The sequence below is a fragment of the Chiloscyllium plagiosum genome, chromosome 2 (assembly GCF_004010195.1).
Source record: "Chiloscyllium plagiosum isolate BGI_BamShark_2017 chromosome 2, ASM401019v2, whole genome shotgun sequence".
In the NCBI taxonomy this organism is placed as follows: domain Eukaryota; kingdom Metazoa; phylum Chordata; class Chondrichthyes; order Orectolobiformes; family Hemiscylliidae; genus Chiloscyllium; species Chiloscyllium plagiosum.
The window spans coordinates 119,263,767-119,277,742 of record NC_057711.1 but is presented as its reverse complement, the minus strand read 5'-3'; the positions used below and the strand labels follow the sequence as shown (position 1 = coordinate 119,277,742).

Here is a 13,976-nt window from a genome sequence, read left to right as displayed (position 1 = left end):
GGTCGTCAATATGATTTTCCAAGGTCTGGACTCGCTGCTCGAGAGTCCGGACCTGATCCACGGCCGATTGAGCGGTTGTCTCGGAGGTCGCGGCCTTTAGCTCCGCCCCTCCGACTCGGCGTTGAATTTCTTCAATTTCACGGTCGTGCTTCTGCAGCGCGGCCGAGAGCGACTCCCAACGGTTTCTGGATTCGACGATAAAAGCATCGATCTTCGAGTCAAGCTTGGAAAGCATTTCTGCAAGACTTGCTACTGTTGGTAAGTCCCCCGGGGCGGCTGTGGATGCTTCTGCTGCAGCTGGAGAGTGTGGGGGAGGGGTTCCTGCTTGCTGAGAGCTGCGGGCTCCCTTCCCTTTAGTCATTTTAACTTGGGATTAAGTTGTTTAAATGTAATATTACACAACTAATTGAGTTACTAAACTATTATAAATGATTAATAAATGATTTGGTGAGCTTGGTAGGGGGTAGGTGACCCACTGTGCCCAAGTCTTGGGAGGAGCACTATAGACTCAGTCTTACTGGGTCGCCGCCATCTTGGATCCCCCACTCCCTAAGACCTTACTCTTAAATGTATAAGTCATGCTCTGATTTGCTTTCCAAAAATGCAATACCTCACATTTATCTGAATTAAACTCCATCTGCCACTCCTCAGCCCATTGGCCCATCTGAGCAAGATCCCATTGTAATCTGAGGTAACCTTCTTTGATGCCCCCTACCCCTCCATTTTTGGTGTCATCTGCAAACTTACTAACTATACCTCCTATGTTCACATCCAAATCATTTATATAAATGACAAAAAGTAGTGGACCCAGCACCGATCCTTGTGGCACACCACTGGTCACAAGCCTCCAGTCTGAAAAATAACCCTCCACTGCCATCTTCTGTCTGCTACCTTTGAGCCAGTTCTGTATCCAAATGGCTTGTTCTCCCTGTATTCCATGAGATCTAACCTTGCTAACCATCTTCCCATGGGGAACTTTGTCAAATGCCTTACTGAAGTCCATATAAATCATGTTTACTCCTCTGCCCTCATCAATCCTCTTTGTTATTTCTTCAGAAAATTCAGTCAGGTTTGTAAGACATGATTTCCCACACACAAAACCATGTTGACTATCCCTAATCAGTCCTTGCCTTTTCAAATACAGGTAAATCCTGTCGCTTAGGATTCCCTCCAGCAACTTGCCCACCATTGACGTCAGGCTCATCGGTCTATAATTCTCTGGCTTGTTCTTACCACCTTTCTTAAACAGTGGCACCACATTAGCCAATCTCCAATCTTCCAGCATCTCACCTGTGACTATCAATGATACAAATATCTCAGCAAGGGGCCCAGCAATCACTTCCCTAGCTTCCCACAGAGTTCGAGAGCACACCTGATCAAGTCCTGGGGATTTGTCCACTTTTATGCGTTTCAAGACATCCAGAGGCACCACCTGTCTAATATGGACATTTTTCAAGATGTTACTGTCTATTTCCCCACATTCCATATCTTCCATGTCCTTCTCCACAGTAAACACTGATGCAAAATACTTGTTTAGTATTCCCCCATCTCTTACAGCTCCACATGTAGACTGCCTTGCTGATCTTTGAGGGGCACTATTTTCTCCCTAGTTAGCTTTTTGTGCTTAATGTATTTGTAAAAACCTTTGGATTCTCCTTAACCCTGTTTACCAAAGCTATCTCATGTCCCCTTTTTGCCCTCCTGATTTCCCTCTTAAGTATACTCCCACTGCCTTTATACTCTTCTAAGGATTCACTCAATCGCTCCTGTCTATACCTGACATACGCTTCCTTCTTTGTTCTTAACCAAAACCTCAATTTCTTAGTCATCCAGCATTCCCTATACCTACCAACCTTTCCTTTCACCCTTACAGGAATATACTGTCTGTGGACTCTCATTATCTCACTTTTTGAAGGCTTCCCATTTTCTAGCTGTCCCTTTACCTGCAAACATCTGCCCCTAATCAGTTTTTGAAAATTCTTGCCCAATACCGTCAAAATTGGCCTTCCTCCAATATAGAACTTCAACTTTTAAATCCTGTTTATCCTTTTCCATCACTATTTTAAATCTAATAGAATTAGGCCCCAAAGTGCTACCCAACTGACACCTCATTCACCTGCCCTGCCTTATTTCCCAAGAGTATGTCAAGTTTTGCATCTTCTCCAGTAGGTACTGAATCAGAAAATTTTCTTGTACACACTTAACAAATTCTTCTCCATCTAATCCCTTAACACGATGGCAGTTGCAGTCTGTGTTTGGCAAGTTAAAATCCCCTACCATAACCACCCTATTATTCTTACAGATAACTGAAATCTCCTGACAAATTTGTTTCTCAATTTCCTTCTGTCTACTAGGGAGTCTATAATACAATAGACAATAGACAATAGGTGCAGGAGTAGGCCATTCAGCCCTTCGAGCCTGCACCGCCATTCAATATGATCATGGCTGATCATTCCTAATCAGTATCCTCTTCCTGCCTTATCTCCATAACCCTTGATTCCACTATCTTTGAGAGCTCTATCCAACTCTTTCTTAAATGAATCCAGAGACTGGGCCTCCACTGCCCTCTGGGGCAGAGCATTCCACACAGCCACCACTCTCAGGGTGAAGAAGTTTCTCCTCATCTCTGTCCTAAAATCCTGTCCTCTGTCCTTTGAATCCTGGCCCACCTGCCAGTGGGAACTGTCTCTTCCTGTTTCCTTGTCAAAACCCTCGGAACAACTCCGTGAAGTCTCCCCTTAACCTTCTCCGTCTGAGGAGAAAAGCTCTAGTTTTTTCAGTCCCTCCGTGGAACTGTAAGCCCGTCATCACTTCCTCCACTTTAATAAATCTCTTTCCAAGGCTTTGACGTCTTCCCTAGAATGTGGGCACAGTACTCCAACTCATGATGGGCAGTGATAGGCAAAGTTTTAGCACAATTTCTTTGGCTTTATGGATGATGCCTATTTTGTAAACTCAACGGATCCTGAACGCTTATATTTGAAAAGCCTACTGAATTCCTCTCGTCACCATCACAGAGATACGTGCCCTTGCTCCCCTCGGTATCTGAGTGCTTCTTAGAATTGTGCTGACATTCCCATTCTTGCTCAGCTTCCAGGAAGCACCACCAGAATTGCATGTGAGGATGTTAACATTAAGATATAATAAAGCTTGATCACAGTGCACCCATAGATAAATAGCCATCAGATGCTGCCTACCACAGCTCAACTTAATGCCATTGAGCTGAAATACCAGGCACTAGCTGGTTCTTGTAAGGTTGGACTCTATTCAGGAGGAAGATGATGAGAGGATGCTTCAGCCTTTCATATTAGAATCATAGAATCCCTACAGTGTGGAAGCAGACCATTCGGCCCATTACATCCACACTGCCCCTCTGAAGAGCTTCCCACCCAATCCTTGAAACCCCGCATTTCCCATGGTTAATCTATCTATCCTTGGACACCATGGGCAATTTAGCATGCCCTATCCTGCACATCTTTGGACTGTGGGAAGAAATCCACCCAGACATGGTGTGAATGTGCAAGCTCCACACAGTCACCCAAAGGTGGAATCGAACATGGCCTGCTTTCTCTTGCCCACCTTTCTTAAAAAGTGGTGTAACATTAGGCACCCTCCAATCCTCAGGAACCGACCCCGAATCTATTGAACTCTGGAAAATAATCACCAACGCATCCATGATTTCCCGAGCCTCCTCCTTCAGTACCCTGGGATGCAGACCATCAGGCCCCGGGGGCTTATCAACCTTCAGACCTAACAGTCTCTCCAACACCAAATCCTGGCAAATATAAATTCCCTTAAGTTCAGGTCCTTCAGCCACTGTTACCTCAGGGAGATTGCTTGTGTCTTCTCCAGTGAACACAGATCTGAAGTATCCATTTAATTCTTCTGCCCTTTCTTTGTTCCCCGTAATATATTCCCCTGTTTCTGTCTTCATGGGCCCAATTTTAATCCTAACCATTTTTTTGCCTTGCACATACTTAAAAAAGCTTTTACTATCCTTCTTTATATTATTGGCCAGTTTACCTTTGTACCTCATTTTTCCTCTGCGTATTTCCTTCTTAGTAATCCTCTGTTGCTCTTTAAAAGCTACCCAGTCCTCAGTTTTCCCACTTATCTTTGCTATGTTATACTTTTTCTCTTTTAACTTTATATGTTTCTTAACTTCCTTTGTCAGCCACGGCCGCCCATGCCTCCTCCTGGGATCTTTCTTCCTTTTAGGAATGAACTGATCCTGCAACTTCTGCATTATACACAGAAATATCCACCATTGTTCCTCCACAGTCATACAATCCCAATAAGATGATTATCCCTTTCTCATTTCTCAGTTCCACCCAAATAACTGGATGTGTTCCTAGGAATACTCTTCCTTAATACAGCAATTATGCAATCCCCTATCAAAACAGCACTCCCCCCTCCTCTCTTGCCCTCCCTCCCCCGCTTTTTATCCTTCCTATAGCATTTCTATCCTGAAACATTAAGGTGCTAGTCTTGTCTATCCCTGATTAATGTTTCTAACCATGCCCTGACCTCCCTGTTAGGTCTTTTGCATTGAAAAAATGCAGTTTAATTTATCAGTCCTACCTTGTTCTCTGCTTTGCTCCTGCCTGCCCTGACTGTTTGACTCACTCCCTCTCCCAAATGTACCAGTCTCAGATTGATCTCTTTCCTCACAATCTCCCTGGCTCCCACACCCCCTACCTTAATAGCTTAAATCCTCCCAAGCAGTTCTCGCAAATCTTCCTGCCAGAATATTAGTCCCCTTCCAATTAAGGTGCAATGTGTCCTTCTTGCCCATGTCACTTCTACCCCAAAGAGATTCCAGTGATCCAAAAATGTGAATCCTTCTCCAGCTCCTCAGCCACGCATTCATCCACTCTACCCTCCTTTGCCCACCCTCACTAGCTCGTAGCACCAGGAGTAATCCAAATATTACCACCCTCAAGTACCTCCTTTTTAAGTTCCTGCCTAACTTTCTATATTCACCCTTTAAAATCACATCCTTTTCATTTCCTATACTGTTAGTTCCAATGTGTACAATGACGTCCTGCTGGTCCCTCTCCCCTTTGAGGACATTCTGCACCCTCTCTGAGATATGCTTGATCCTGGTACCAGGGAGGCTACAGACCATTTTTCTTTTTCGCTGCCGGACACAGAAAAGTCTGTCTATGCCTCTGACTAGAGAGTCCCCTATCACAATCAATTGCTTGGAACCCGACATTCCCCTCCTTATATGAGAGCCAGTCTTGATACCAGAAACTTGGCTGTACATGCTACATTCCCCTGAGAGTCCATCACTCCCTACACTTCCCAAAACAGCAGACTTGTTTGAAATGCGGATAGCCACAAAAGACTCCTGCACTACCTCCCTACCCCTCCTACCTTTCCTGGAGTTAACCCATCTAAGTGAATGTATCTGCGGCTTTTCTCCCTTCCTGTAACTGCCAACCATCACACCTACTAGCTCCTGTAAATTCCTCATTGACTCTAACTGTCGCTCCAACCAATCCTTGTGATCTGATAGGATTCACAACCAAAGAGACTTCCTGCAGATATAATCATCAGTAACATGGAACCTCTCCCTAAACTCCCACATCCGACAGGAAGTGCATATTATTCTACTAACAGCCATCTTTGCTCCATCACAATCTACAGACCCAGAAAATAGCACTATCTTTTTGCTTGAAAAAACAATGCTCAAGGCTAACTTTGTACTTATGGTTTATATTTTTAAAATTTAATCAAGAGACAGATCTCAATAAAACACATCAACAAAAAAAACCACTGTACTCACTACTGTAGACTTGCAGCAAGGTTACACGATAAAAACTATGTACTTATATGTTCTTGAGCTGTAAGATCTCCCACACAGGTTCCTCCACTTCTTGAAGAAGTCTGTGTTCCATCTACCTCTTTCATATCTGGCTCTTGTGGTGGGAGTTATTATTTCCAAATTTGTTCAGCTGATAGGCACTGAGGATTGCAATTTTTGTCTATTCATAGCCGGTACAACTGTGTGCGAGCAGTATTTGAGGAATATCATGGGCCTTTATAATTAGCTGGCATTGTGTTAGAAAAATTCAAGATTTTGTTGGCCATTTTAAGTAAACAGGCAATTTTTAAAAGTCTGTGAGGAAACATTCCACATACTCTTCTTCACGCTTACAGACACATTGGAAATACTTTCGGAAATCAAAGCGTTTTTTCTAGGCTGAGCATATTTAAGTAAACTCTTGGCAAATTTTTTTAAAAAAGCAAAGAAAACTGAAGATGCTGGAAATAAGAATCAAAAGCTGACATTTCTGGAAAAACTCAGCAGGGCTGACAGCATCTATAGTGCCAAAGCAGAGGTAATGTTTCTGGTCTAGTGATCCTTCTTCAGAACTGGGGCTGGTGGGAGTTTTATGATGTCCAAATTTATTCAAGTTTAGAGTTTTCTGAACTAATTCATAGTTATCAGTAATGAAGACTACACCTCTGCCTTTTAAAAGCCTTTGTTCCTCTCTTTGAGGCTGTTTGGAGGAGAGTTTTTGAATCCATCCAGTAGGACTAGATAAAAGATAAAATTCAGCAATGTTCATGTTAAGCCTCATAACATAGTATTAAAGAATCCAACATTCGTATATTACAGCTAGCTATTATATATAAACATTACATTTCTCAGACATTTCTAAGTACTTGAGCTTAGTGAGTCTGAGTCAGCTAATAGGTTACACCAGTAAAACATATTTTCAGTTGCATGTTGTGCCTTAAATAATCAAGGGTAAGCTTGCATTTGAGACCATTATACCTTTAGATCATATGCTTTAATAAGGTGTAGATACCATGAACATGGTATACTGACATATTCACTATGAGACATAACACAACAGAAATTTAGTCCGTTTCAGGTTCCAAATCCTTTACCCTTTCTGATTCTGAGGTGAGGCCTGGTTGCTCAGCCAGTACCTTCAATTGACCTGGGCTTCCAATGCTTTATAACGTAAATTTCAGTTCTACCTGCTTAACTATGGCCTGTTATTTGTTTAAAAATATTCACTTTGGTCAAGTCTTCCAATTGCATAAATGTTTTATGCCTCAAACAGCCATCTTATTCTCTATTGTTAGGGTTTACAAAGCTTATTGCTGTCCTTTGGTTTTTGTGTCATGTACCCTTTAAAGTCAGATTTGTCTCAATGACTCCAGCGGCTTATGTTCCAGACTGCAACTCAAATTCAGGGAGAATTAACTGAGAATTCAAATGACAAGTGATTGAAGCTCAGGGTCATGCTTGTGGACTTACCTGACCTCTCCAGTGACAGGATCCTGCTTTGTGAGCAATGAACAGAGTGTAACAAATTGAAAGAAGTACAAAAACATTGCTGTTCCACCTGTGAGGAATGTTGGGGAGCCTAGATGGTGGGAAGGGAGGAGGTAAAAAGTGGAGCTGATGCATCTCCTGAACTGACTAGGAAGGTAATGTTTTGAGAGGGCTAGAATACAAGAATGGGATTGTATAAGAGTCTTGGCACATCACATTTGGAGCTGGAAATGTGTTGCTGGAAAAGCGCAGCAGGTCAGACAGCATCCAGGGAACAGGAGAATCGATGTTTCGGGCATAAGCCCTTCTGCCCGAAAAGTCGATTCTCCTGTTCCCTGGATGCTGTCTGACCTGCTGCGCTTTTCCAGCAACACATTTCCAGTTCTGATCTCCAGCATCTGCAGACCTCACTTTCTCCTCAAAGACATCACATTTGGAATATTGTGAGCAGTTTTGAGTCCTGTATCTAAGGAAGTATAAGCTGGCCTTGGAAGGGGTTTGAAGGATATTCACAAGAATTATCCCAGGAGTTAAGTGCTTGTCAACGAGGAGCACTTGAGGTCTCTGGGTCTGTACTAGGAATTTTGAAGGATGAAGAGGGATCTAATTGAAACTTACAAAATATTGAGAGGCCTAGATAGAGTGGATGTGGAGAAGATGTTTCCACGAGTAGGAGAGACCAGAACCAGAGAAGGCACAACCTCAAAGTAAAGGAATGACCCTTTAGAACTGAGATGAGGAGGAATTTCTTCAGCCAGAGGATGGTGAATCTGTGGAACTCTTTGCTTTAGAAGGCTGTGGAAGCCAAGGCATTGAGCGTATTTAATATAGAGATGGATAGGTTCTTGATTAGTAAGGGGATCAAAGGTTACGGAGAGAATGCAGGAGAATGGTGTTGAGAATTTTATCAGCCATGATTGAATGATGGGGCAGACTCAATGGGCCAAATGGCCTATTTCTGCTGTCATATCTTATCGTCTTATGGTAGTGATTGAACAGTCAATCAGGATGTCAGAGAAGGAATATTTCTTTTGGAATGCTGTAAGGGAACGTAAATATGTTTTTGGTGGTGGTGGAAATGACAGAGGATCATCCATTGATTGCACAGGCTGATGTGCTCAGAAATGAAGACAAGAGGAACAATATCATGGTCCTGGGAGGGAGGGAGAGCAGATGTGTAGGAAATGGACAACAAAAATGCCTGAACAGTCACTGTCAGAACACTGCTGGAGATTCTCGCTTGTAAATTAATTCTTTGTCAACCTTTTTAACTCCACGAGCTTTTGTGGAACATTTTATTAAGTGTAGGATTTTGTTGTAGAGGCAAAAATGTTGGATGTTGAATGGACTTAGTCTTTCTAAATGATGGGCATCTGAATAATTGATTGATTGATTTATTGTCATCTGTAATGAAGTACAATGAAAAGCTTTGTTTATTAGCGGTACAGGCAGGTCATAGTAAGCAAGAATGTATAGATAAAAAAGACTTAGACAGAGGCACACAGGTTACATTGCACAGAGTGTGCACTAGTGAGATCAGTGTTAGCAAGGTCAGCATTATTTGAGGCTATAGAGTCCACTCATCAGTCTAATAATGGCCGGGAAGAAACTGTTCCTGAAGCTGCTAATGCATGCGTTCAAGCTTCTGGTATGTACTGCCTAATGGATGAGATCGTAGGCCATTATTACCAGGGTGCGATGGGTCTTTGTTGATGTTGGCAGACTTTCCATGGCAGTGAGCTGTGTAAATGGAATCCATGGATGGAAGATTGGCTTCTGTGATGGTCTGGGCTGTGCACACCACCTTCTGCAGTTTATTACGGTCCTGGACAGAGCTGTTGCCGTACCTGGCGGTAGTGCACCCAGACAGTATGCTCTCAGTGGTACATCTATAGATGTCGGTGAGGGTCCTTATGGACATGCCACATTTCCTGAGCCGCCTGAGGAAGAAGAGGCATTATTGTGCCTTCTTGACCATCGTGTCCACATGGGAAATCCAGGACAGGTTGCCGGTTATCATCACTCCAAGGAGCTTGACGCTCTCCACCCTCTCAATCTGTGCTCTGCTGATGTAGATGGAGGAGTGTTCTCCTCCTTTCTTTCTGAAGTCAATGATCAGTTGTTTAGTTTTACCAACATTGAGAGAGAGGTTGTTGTCATTACACCACGTCACCAAGCCTGCTATCTCCCTTCTATATTTTGACTTATCATTGTTAGATATTCATTCTACTCCAGTGGTGTCATTAGCAAACTTGTAGATGGTGTTCATTCGGAATTTGGCAACTCAGTTGTGGGTGTACAGCAGGGGGCTGAGGACACATCTTTAGGGAGTTCCGGTGTTGAATGTTATTATGGAGGAGGTGCAGTTACCTATCCTAACTGATTGCAGTCTGTGGGTCAGAAAATTGAGGATCCAGTTGCAAAGGGTAAGGCCAAAACCAAAATCACTTGATACCAATCATTATTGAAGAGCCCAGTTTTTTTAAAAATGTCAATCCAACATTGATTACTTAGAAAATAATAACTAGTACATATATTTGTTGAATAAGGCACATCTATTAAATCTAAATAAAAAGTATGCCCATTGTTCATAATGGATTTAATTAATGTCCTTAATGCTGACAAAGACACGACGACCCTAAATATGACACAAATTGCCATTAACAAAGTGAAACAGTGCTTGCAGCTAGGGTCATCAAGCGGTCATGCAACAAACCTTAAATTAGGCAAATGAGTTTGTCAGTGAAGCATAATTGTTTCTGTGGCCTGACAGGTTGCTGAGAACTAGACTGTGATCAGAATCCCATGAAAGAACCCTGCATGCGATTGGTGACAGTCTCTTACTCCCTGCAGTTTATCCCAAGAGACCACAATAAGTGGTAATTTACAAATATTGATTTTTTTTTTCCCTTTAGGTTGCTGAAAGGCTCATGCTCGGTCTCTTGTTTCCTTCATTATTTACCAACTGATGATGGACAATTCCGTAATACTGCTGCACCCCACACCCTTAGAGGATAATCATTTAATTGTGCATCAGAGTTTCGCAATTCTAAGAGCTCGACTCATATTGTTGAGTTCTCTGGAAAGGTTTCGGTTGGTTCAACCTTCTAGGAGAGCAGTCTCTTTGTGGAAATATATAAGGGATTGTGTTTTGTCTTAGTGATTGAGATCACAGCACTCTTGTACCTTTTGCTTCCATCACAGTGTAGTTTTCATAGGACAATGGGAACTTTTTCAGAATTGTGTGTGCTTGCTCAAACTATTGTGACATTGGTCATCTTTTTATAGAGACCCTGTTATATGACCAATGTTGCCCTTTAAGGATTAAAGTTGTCTTTAACATTTATACCATTCTCTTGAGAAGAAACTATTTGCTTGTTCTCATTCAAAAATCAGTTGACTAATCACTTTTGTAAAATGTTTTGCATTTTCGCTCTCCCCATGCTACACATTTTGAGTTTAAAGTGAACTTCTCTGTAAATTATTTAGCTGAAGGAGAAAGATGCACAAGGTTTGCATTTTGCAGACAAGTGAGAAAATCAGTGAATTTTCCTAAATTGCCCAGCAAGGAGCATTGATAGCTTCCCCAGCAAATCAAAACTATCAGAATCAGGGGGTCAGGAACAGAAAAAATAATCTGTTTCCTCCTGAGCCAGGGGGAACAGGAGTGCCCCTCGCTTCATTCACATGCATTTGTGGCCTCTTCTCAGAAACTAACTGTGGATGTAAACTGAAGAGTTTAGAGTGTATTCAGTCTTACATACTCACATTGTATTTAGAGTGAACGATCTCCCAACAGGTCAAATGTTTCATTGTACATTTGTTTCTTTTTCCTTTCATTCTTTTTCCACAGGAATCCCCTTTCCCAAGAACTTCCTTCAGATCTGCAAGAAGATTCTGTGTCGACTCTTTCGAGTCTTCGTCCATGTTTACATTCATCACTTCGATCGGCTTGGCACCATGGGAGCAGAGGCACATGTTAATACGTGCTATAAGCACTTTTATTACTTTGTAACAGAATTTAACCTTGTAGACCGCAAGGAATTAGAACCTTTGGTATGTACTGCTCTCAAGCATCTTTTGCATGATCCATTATTAGTTTATTAAGCATTAATTCATATCTAAAGAAGGTAAAAATAACTTATGTCGATCAGATTGCTTGTGCTTACCACCATTAAGCCTCCTCTGATCAAGATACCATCCTTCAAAACAGCTGTAACATCCCAATGGAAGGGTTGAGAAGAACATACAAAAACGTTCACCTTGCTAGCTTAAACGTGGATGTATTCAAAAATGAAAACATTCCATGACTACAATTTTTAACTGATAGAAATGTAAATTAAATAGCCAGATTTTATTGCATGGAAACTGATTGGGATAACTAAGTGAACTCAAGCATTTTGGAATATTCTCAAGATGTGATCTGTATACCTTTTCATTTTCTCTACCTCTTTTCAATTCTATCCTTCTTTTGTTTCAAGAATTTTTGGTCTTATTTAATAATAGATAAGTGTCACTTTTAATGTAATCAAATCACTACATTTAGCATTGCAAGATATTGGTGAATGTGATGTACAAAGAACAGTACAGCTCAGGAGCAGACTCTTAGGCTCTCCAAGCCTGCGGCGACACATTTTGCCTTTCCATTCTAAAACTGTCTTCACTTAGAGGATCCATATTCCTCACTGCCTTCCTAGTCATGTATTCATCGAGGTGCTTTTTGAATGCTGCTATTACATCTGCTTCCATCAGTCTGCTTCTCCTCTGTCAGCGTGCTCCAGGCACTCACCACCCTTTGTGTGAAAAAACCTGCCTTGCACGTCTCTTTTAAACTTCCCCTACCCTGCATCTTGAACCTGTGTCCCCTAGTACTCTACCCTGGGAAAAAGCCTCATACTTTCCATAATGTAGTTAATATACTGAATGCCCCCCTTTTGCTTCACAAAGTTGTTTTCTGACATCCAGTTCTGGGTGAACCATCACTTCTCAACTAGGAAGATTAAACTAATTTTATCCACTCAAAACACAGCACCTTCAGTGTCAGTTTCATTTACTTCCTTGGCTTGCATTCAACAACTAAGATCCTTCTTATTCTGCTCACCCTGAACTGACCTTCCAGCCTCCTATTCATTCCATCTAAGTTTGCCTTTTTTCATCCCCACAACATTGCAATACTTCTAACATCTGCTGTTGAACCCTTTGTCCACTATCATCTCCAAACTAAACAATTCCAAGGCTCTCCACATCAGTCTGTATTTCTGCCCTCCCTTTCTTCTTTTAAGACCTACCTTAAACTCAGCTCTTACAGCAAACCTTTTATTTACCTCATCTCTTCTTCACATGATCAGGATCCATTTGCCTCAAGTTATTTTGAAGGACATTGAGTTGTTTTAATCTGGTTTCAAGTTGATATATTAAGAATGTTTGAAAGAATGAAGGGCCTGAGCCACAAATGTTTGCTGGAAATTTTAATATTAAATGATTGGGTGTTCCATCTATTCCCTAAAATCAATAATGTTCTAAATTAAAAGTAGTTACTCCTTATTCTCGTTGCTTTATTTCATTGGACCAGAAGGAAGCCATTTAGCCCCAAAGCCTGTACCACAATTCACTGAGACCAAAACTGATTTGCAGTCTAACCTTAGCTGTTTTTTGAAAGTGAGTTAGCCAAAGACACAGGAAGAACCTGGGATTCTGTATTCAATCTTTGGGAAATGACAGGCCTCTACTTGTTAACTTCTTGCAACAGAAATGCAAAAACTAACAATTCAATATCTATAGAATTTGAGTACCTGTTTGTGCTCCTGGCTGATAAGCAATAAAACTGGAGATTTGCATCAGAGCTAAATATTCTTAATGTATAATAACATCTAAACTTCATGTGTTAGTGTTACTTTCTAATTATGATTGTGGTCCCAAACTTGCCCTCCTCACCCCCTGCACTGTGCAGTCTATTTTTATAAATATACAGTATAACTGGACCCAACAATGTTAAACTTAAGGAGCAATGCAACAACATTTAAAAGTTTAAACAAAATGCGAAATGAAACGCAAGGTCTTTGGGTTTCTGAAAAGAAACATGGCAGCATTTGGCTGCTATGATTTATTTAACAAAGTGAAATTGGGTGATTTAAGACAGGTGATTGCACTCAGTGATTTCAGCCAATTTCTGTCAAATTCACCAATGATTCAGTCCTGTCCATCAGTAGATATTTGCTGAATGCAAGTGATTGTTTTCTCAAGTAAGTTAATCAATGCAAGTCAGAGAAACACCCAAGTAAAGCAAATAAGAAGCATATGATACTGAATTGCTCTGATATCATGTGTATAGTCTAGGTAGTTTGCATCTGTACATCACAATCATTTCTTCATTATAGAGATTAGAATGAAGCAGAACAAATAAGATTCCTCTACATGGTACATCTTTCAAATTATTGATTCCCTTCTCATTTGGCTACTGGATTAAGTGTTGAAGGAGCTGATTTGATGGACAAAGATAGTATATATATCAGGCTGAAGTTTCCAAATTTTGTCTCTATGTCTTGGCCTTTTCTTAATGTCTAATGTAGGGCTGACTGTTTTTCTTTGGCTAAATGTCAATCTTGTCAAGATTCCCAGAGGGTTTCTGTCCATGAGGCCTAGCAAATTTTCTTGCCATGTCTTACGATACTCACCTCAC

The 13,976-nt window shown here is 41.3% G+C and overlaps 1 protein-coding gene across 15 annotated transcripts in view; it reads left to right on the top strand.

Annotated features, from left to right (window-relative positions):
* The window catches only part of LOC122563516 (MOB kinase activator 3B), a 167,266-nt gene that overhangs the window by 124,003 nt on the left and 29,287 nt on the right, over positions 1 to 13,976 (top strand). For all 15 annotated transcript variants that reach the window (XM_043717427.1, XM_043717417.1, XM_043717354.1 and 12 more), the window contains one exon: positions 11,151 to 11,353. In XM_043717427.1, coding sequence (XP_043573362.1) covers positions 11,151 to 11,353 — 203 coding nt within the window. The remainder of the gene's footprint in view (positions 1 to 11,150; positions 11,354 to 13,976) is intronic.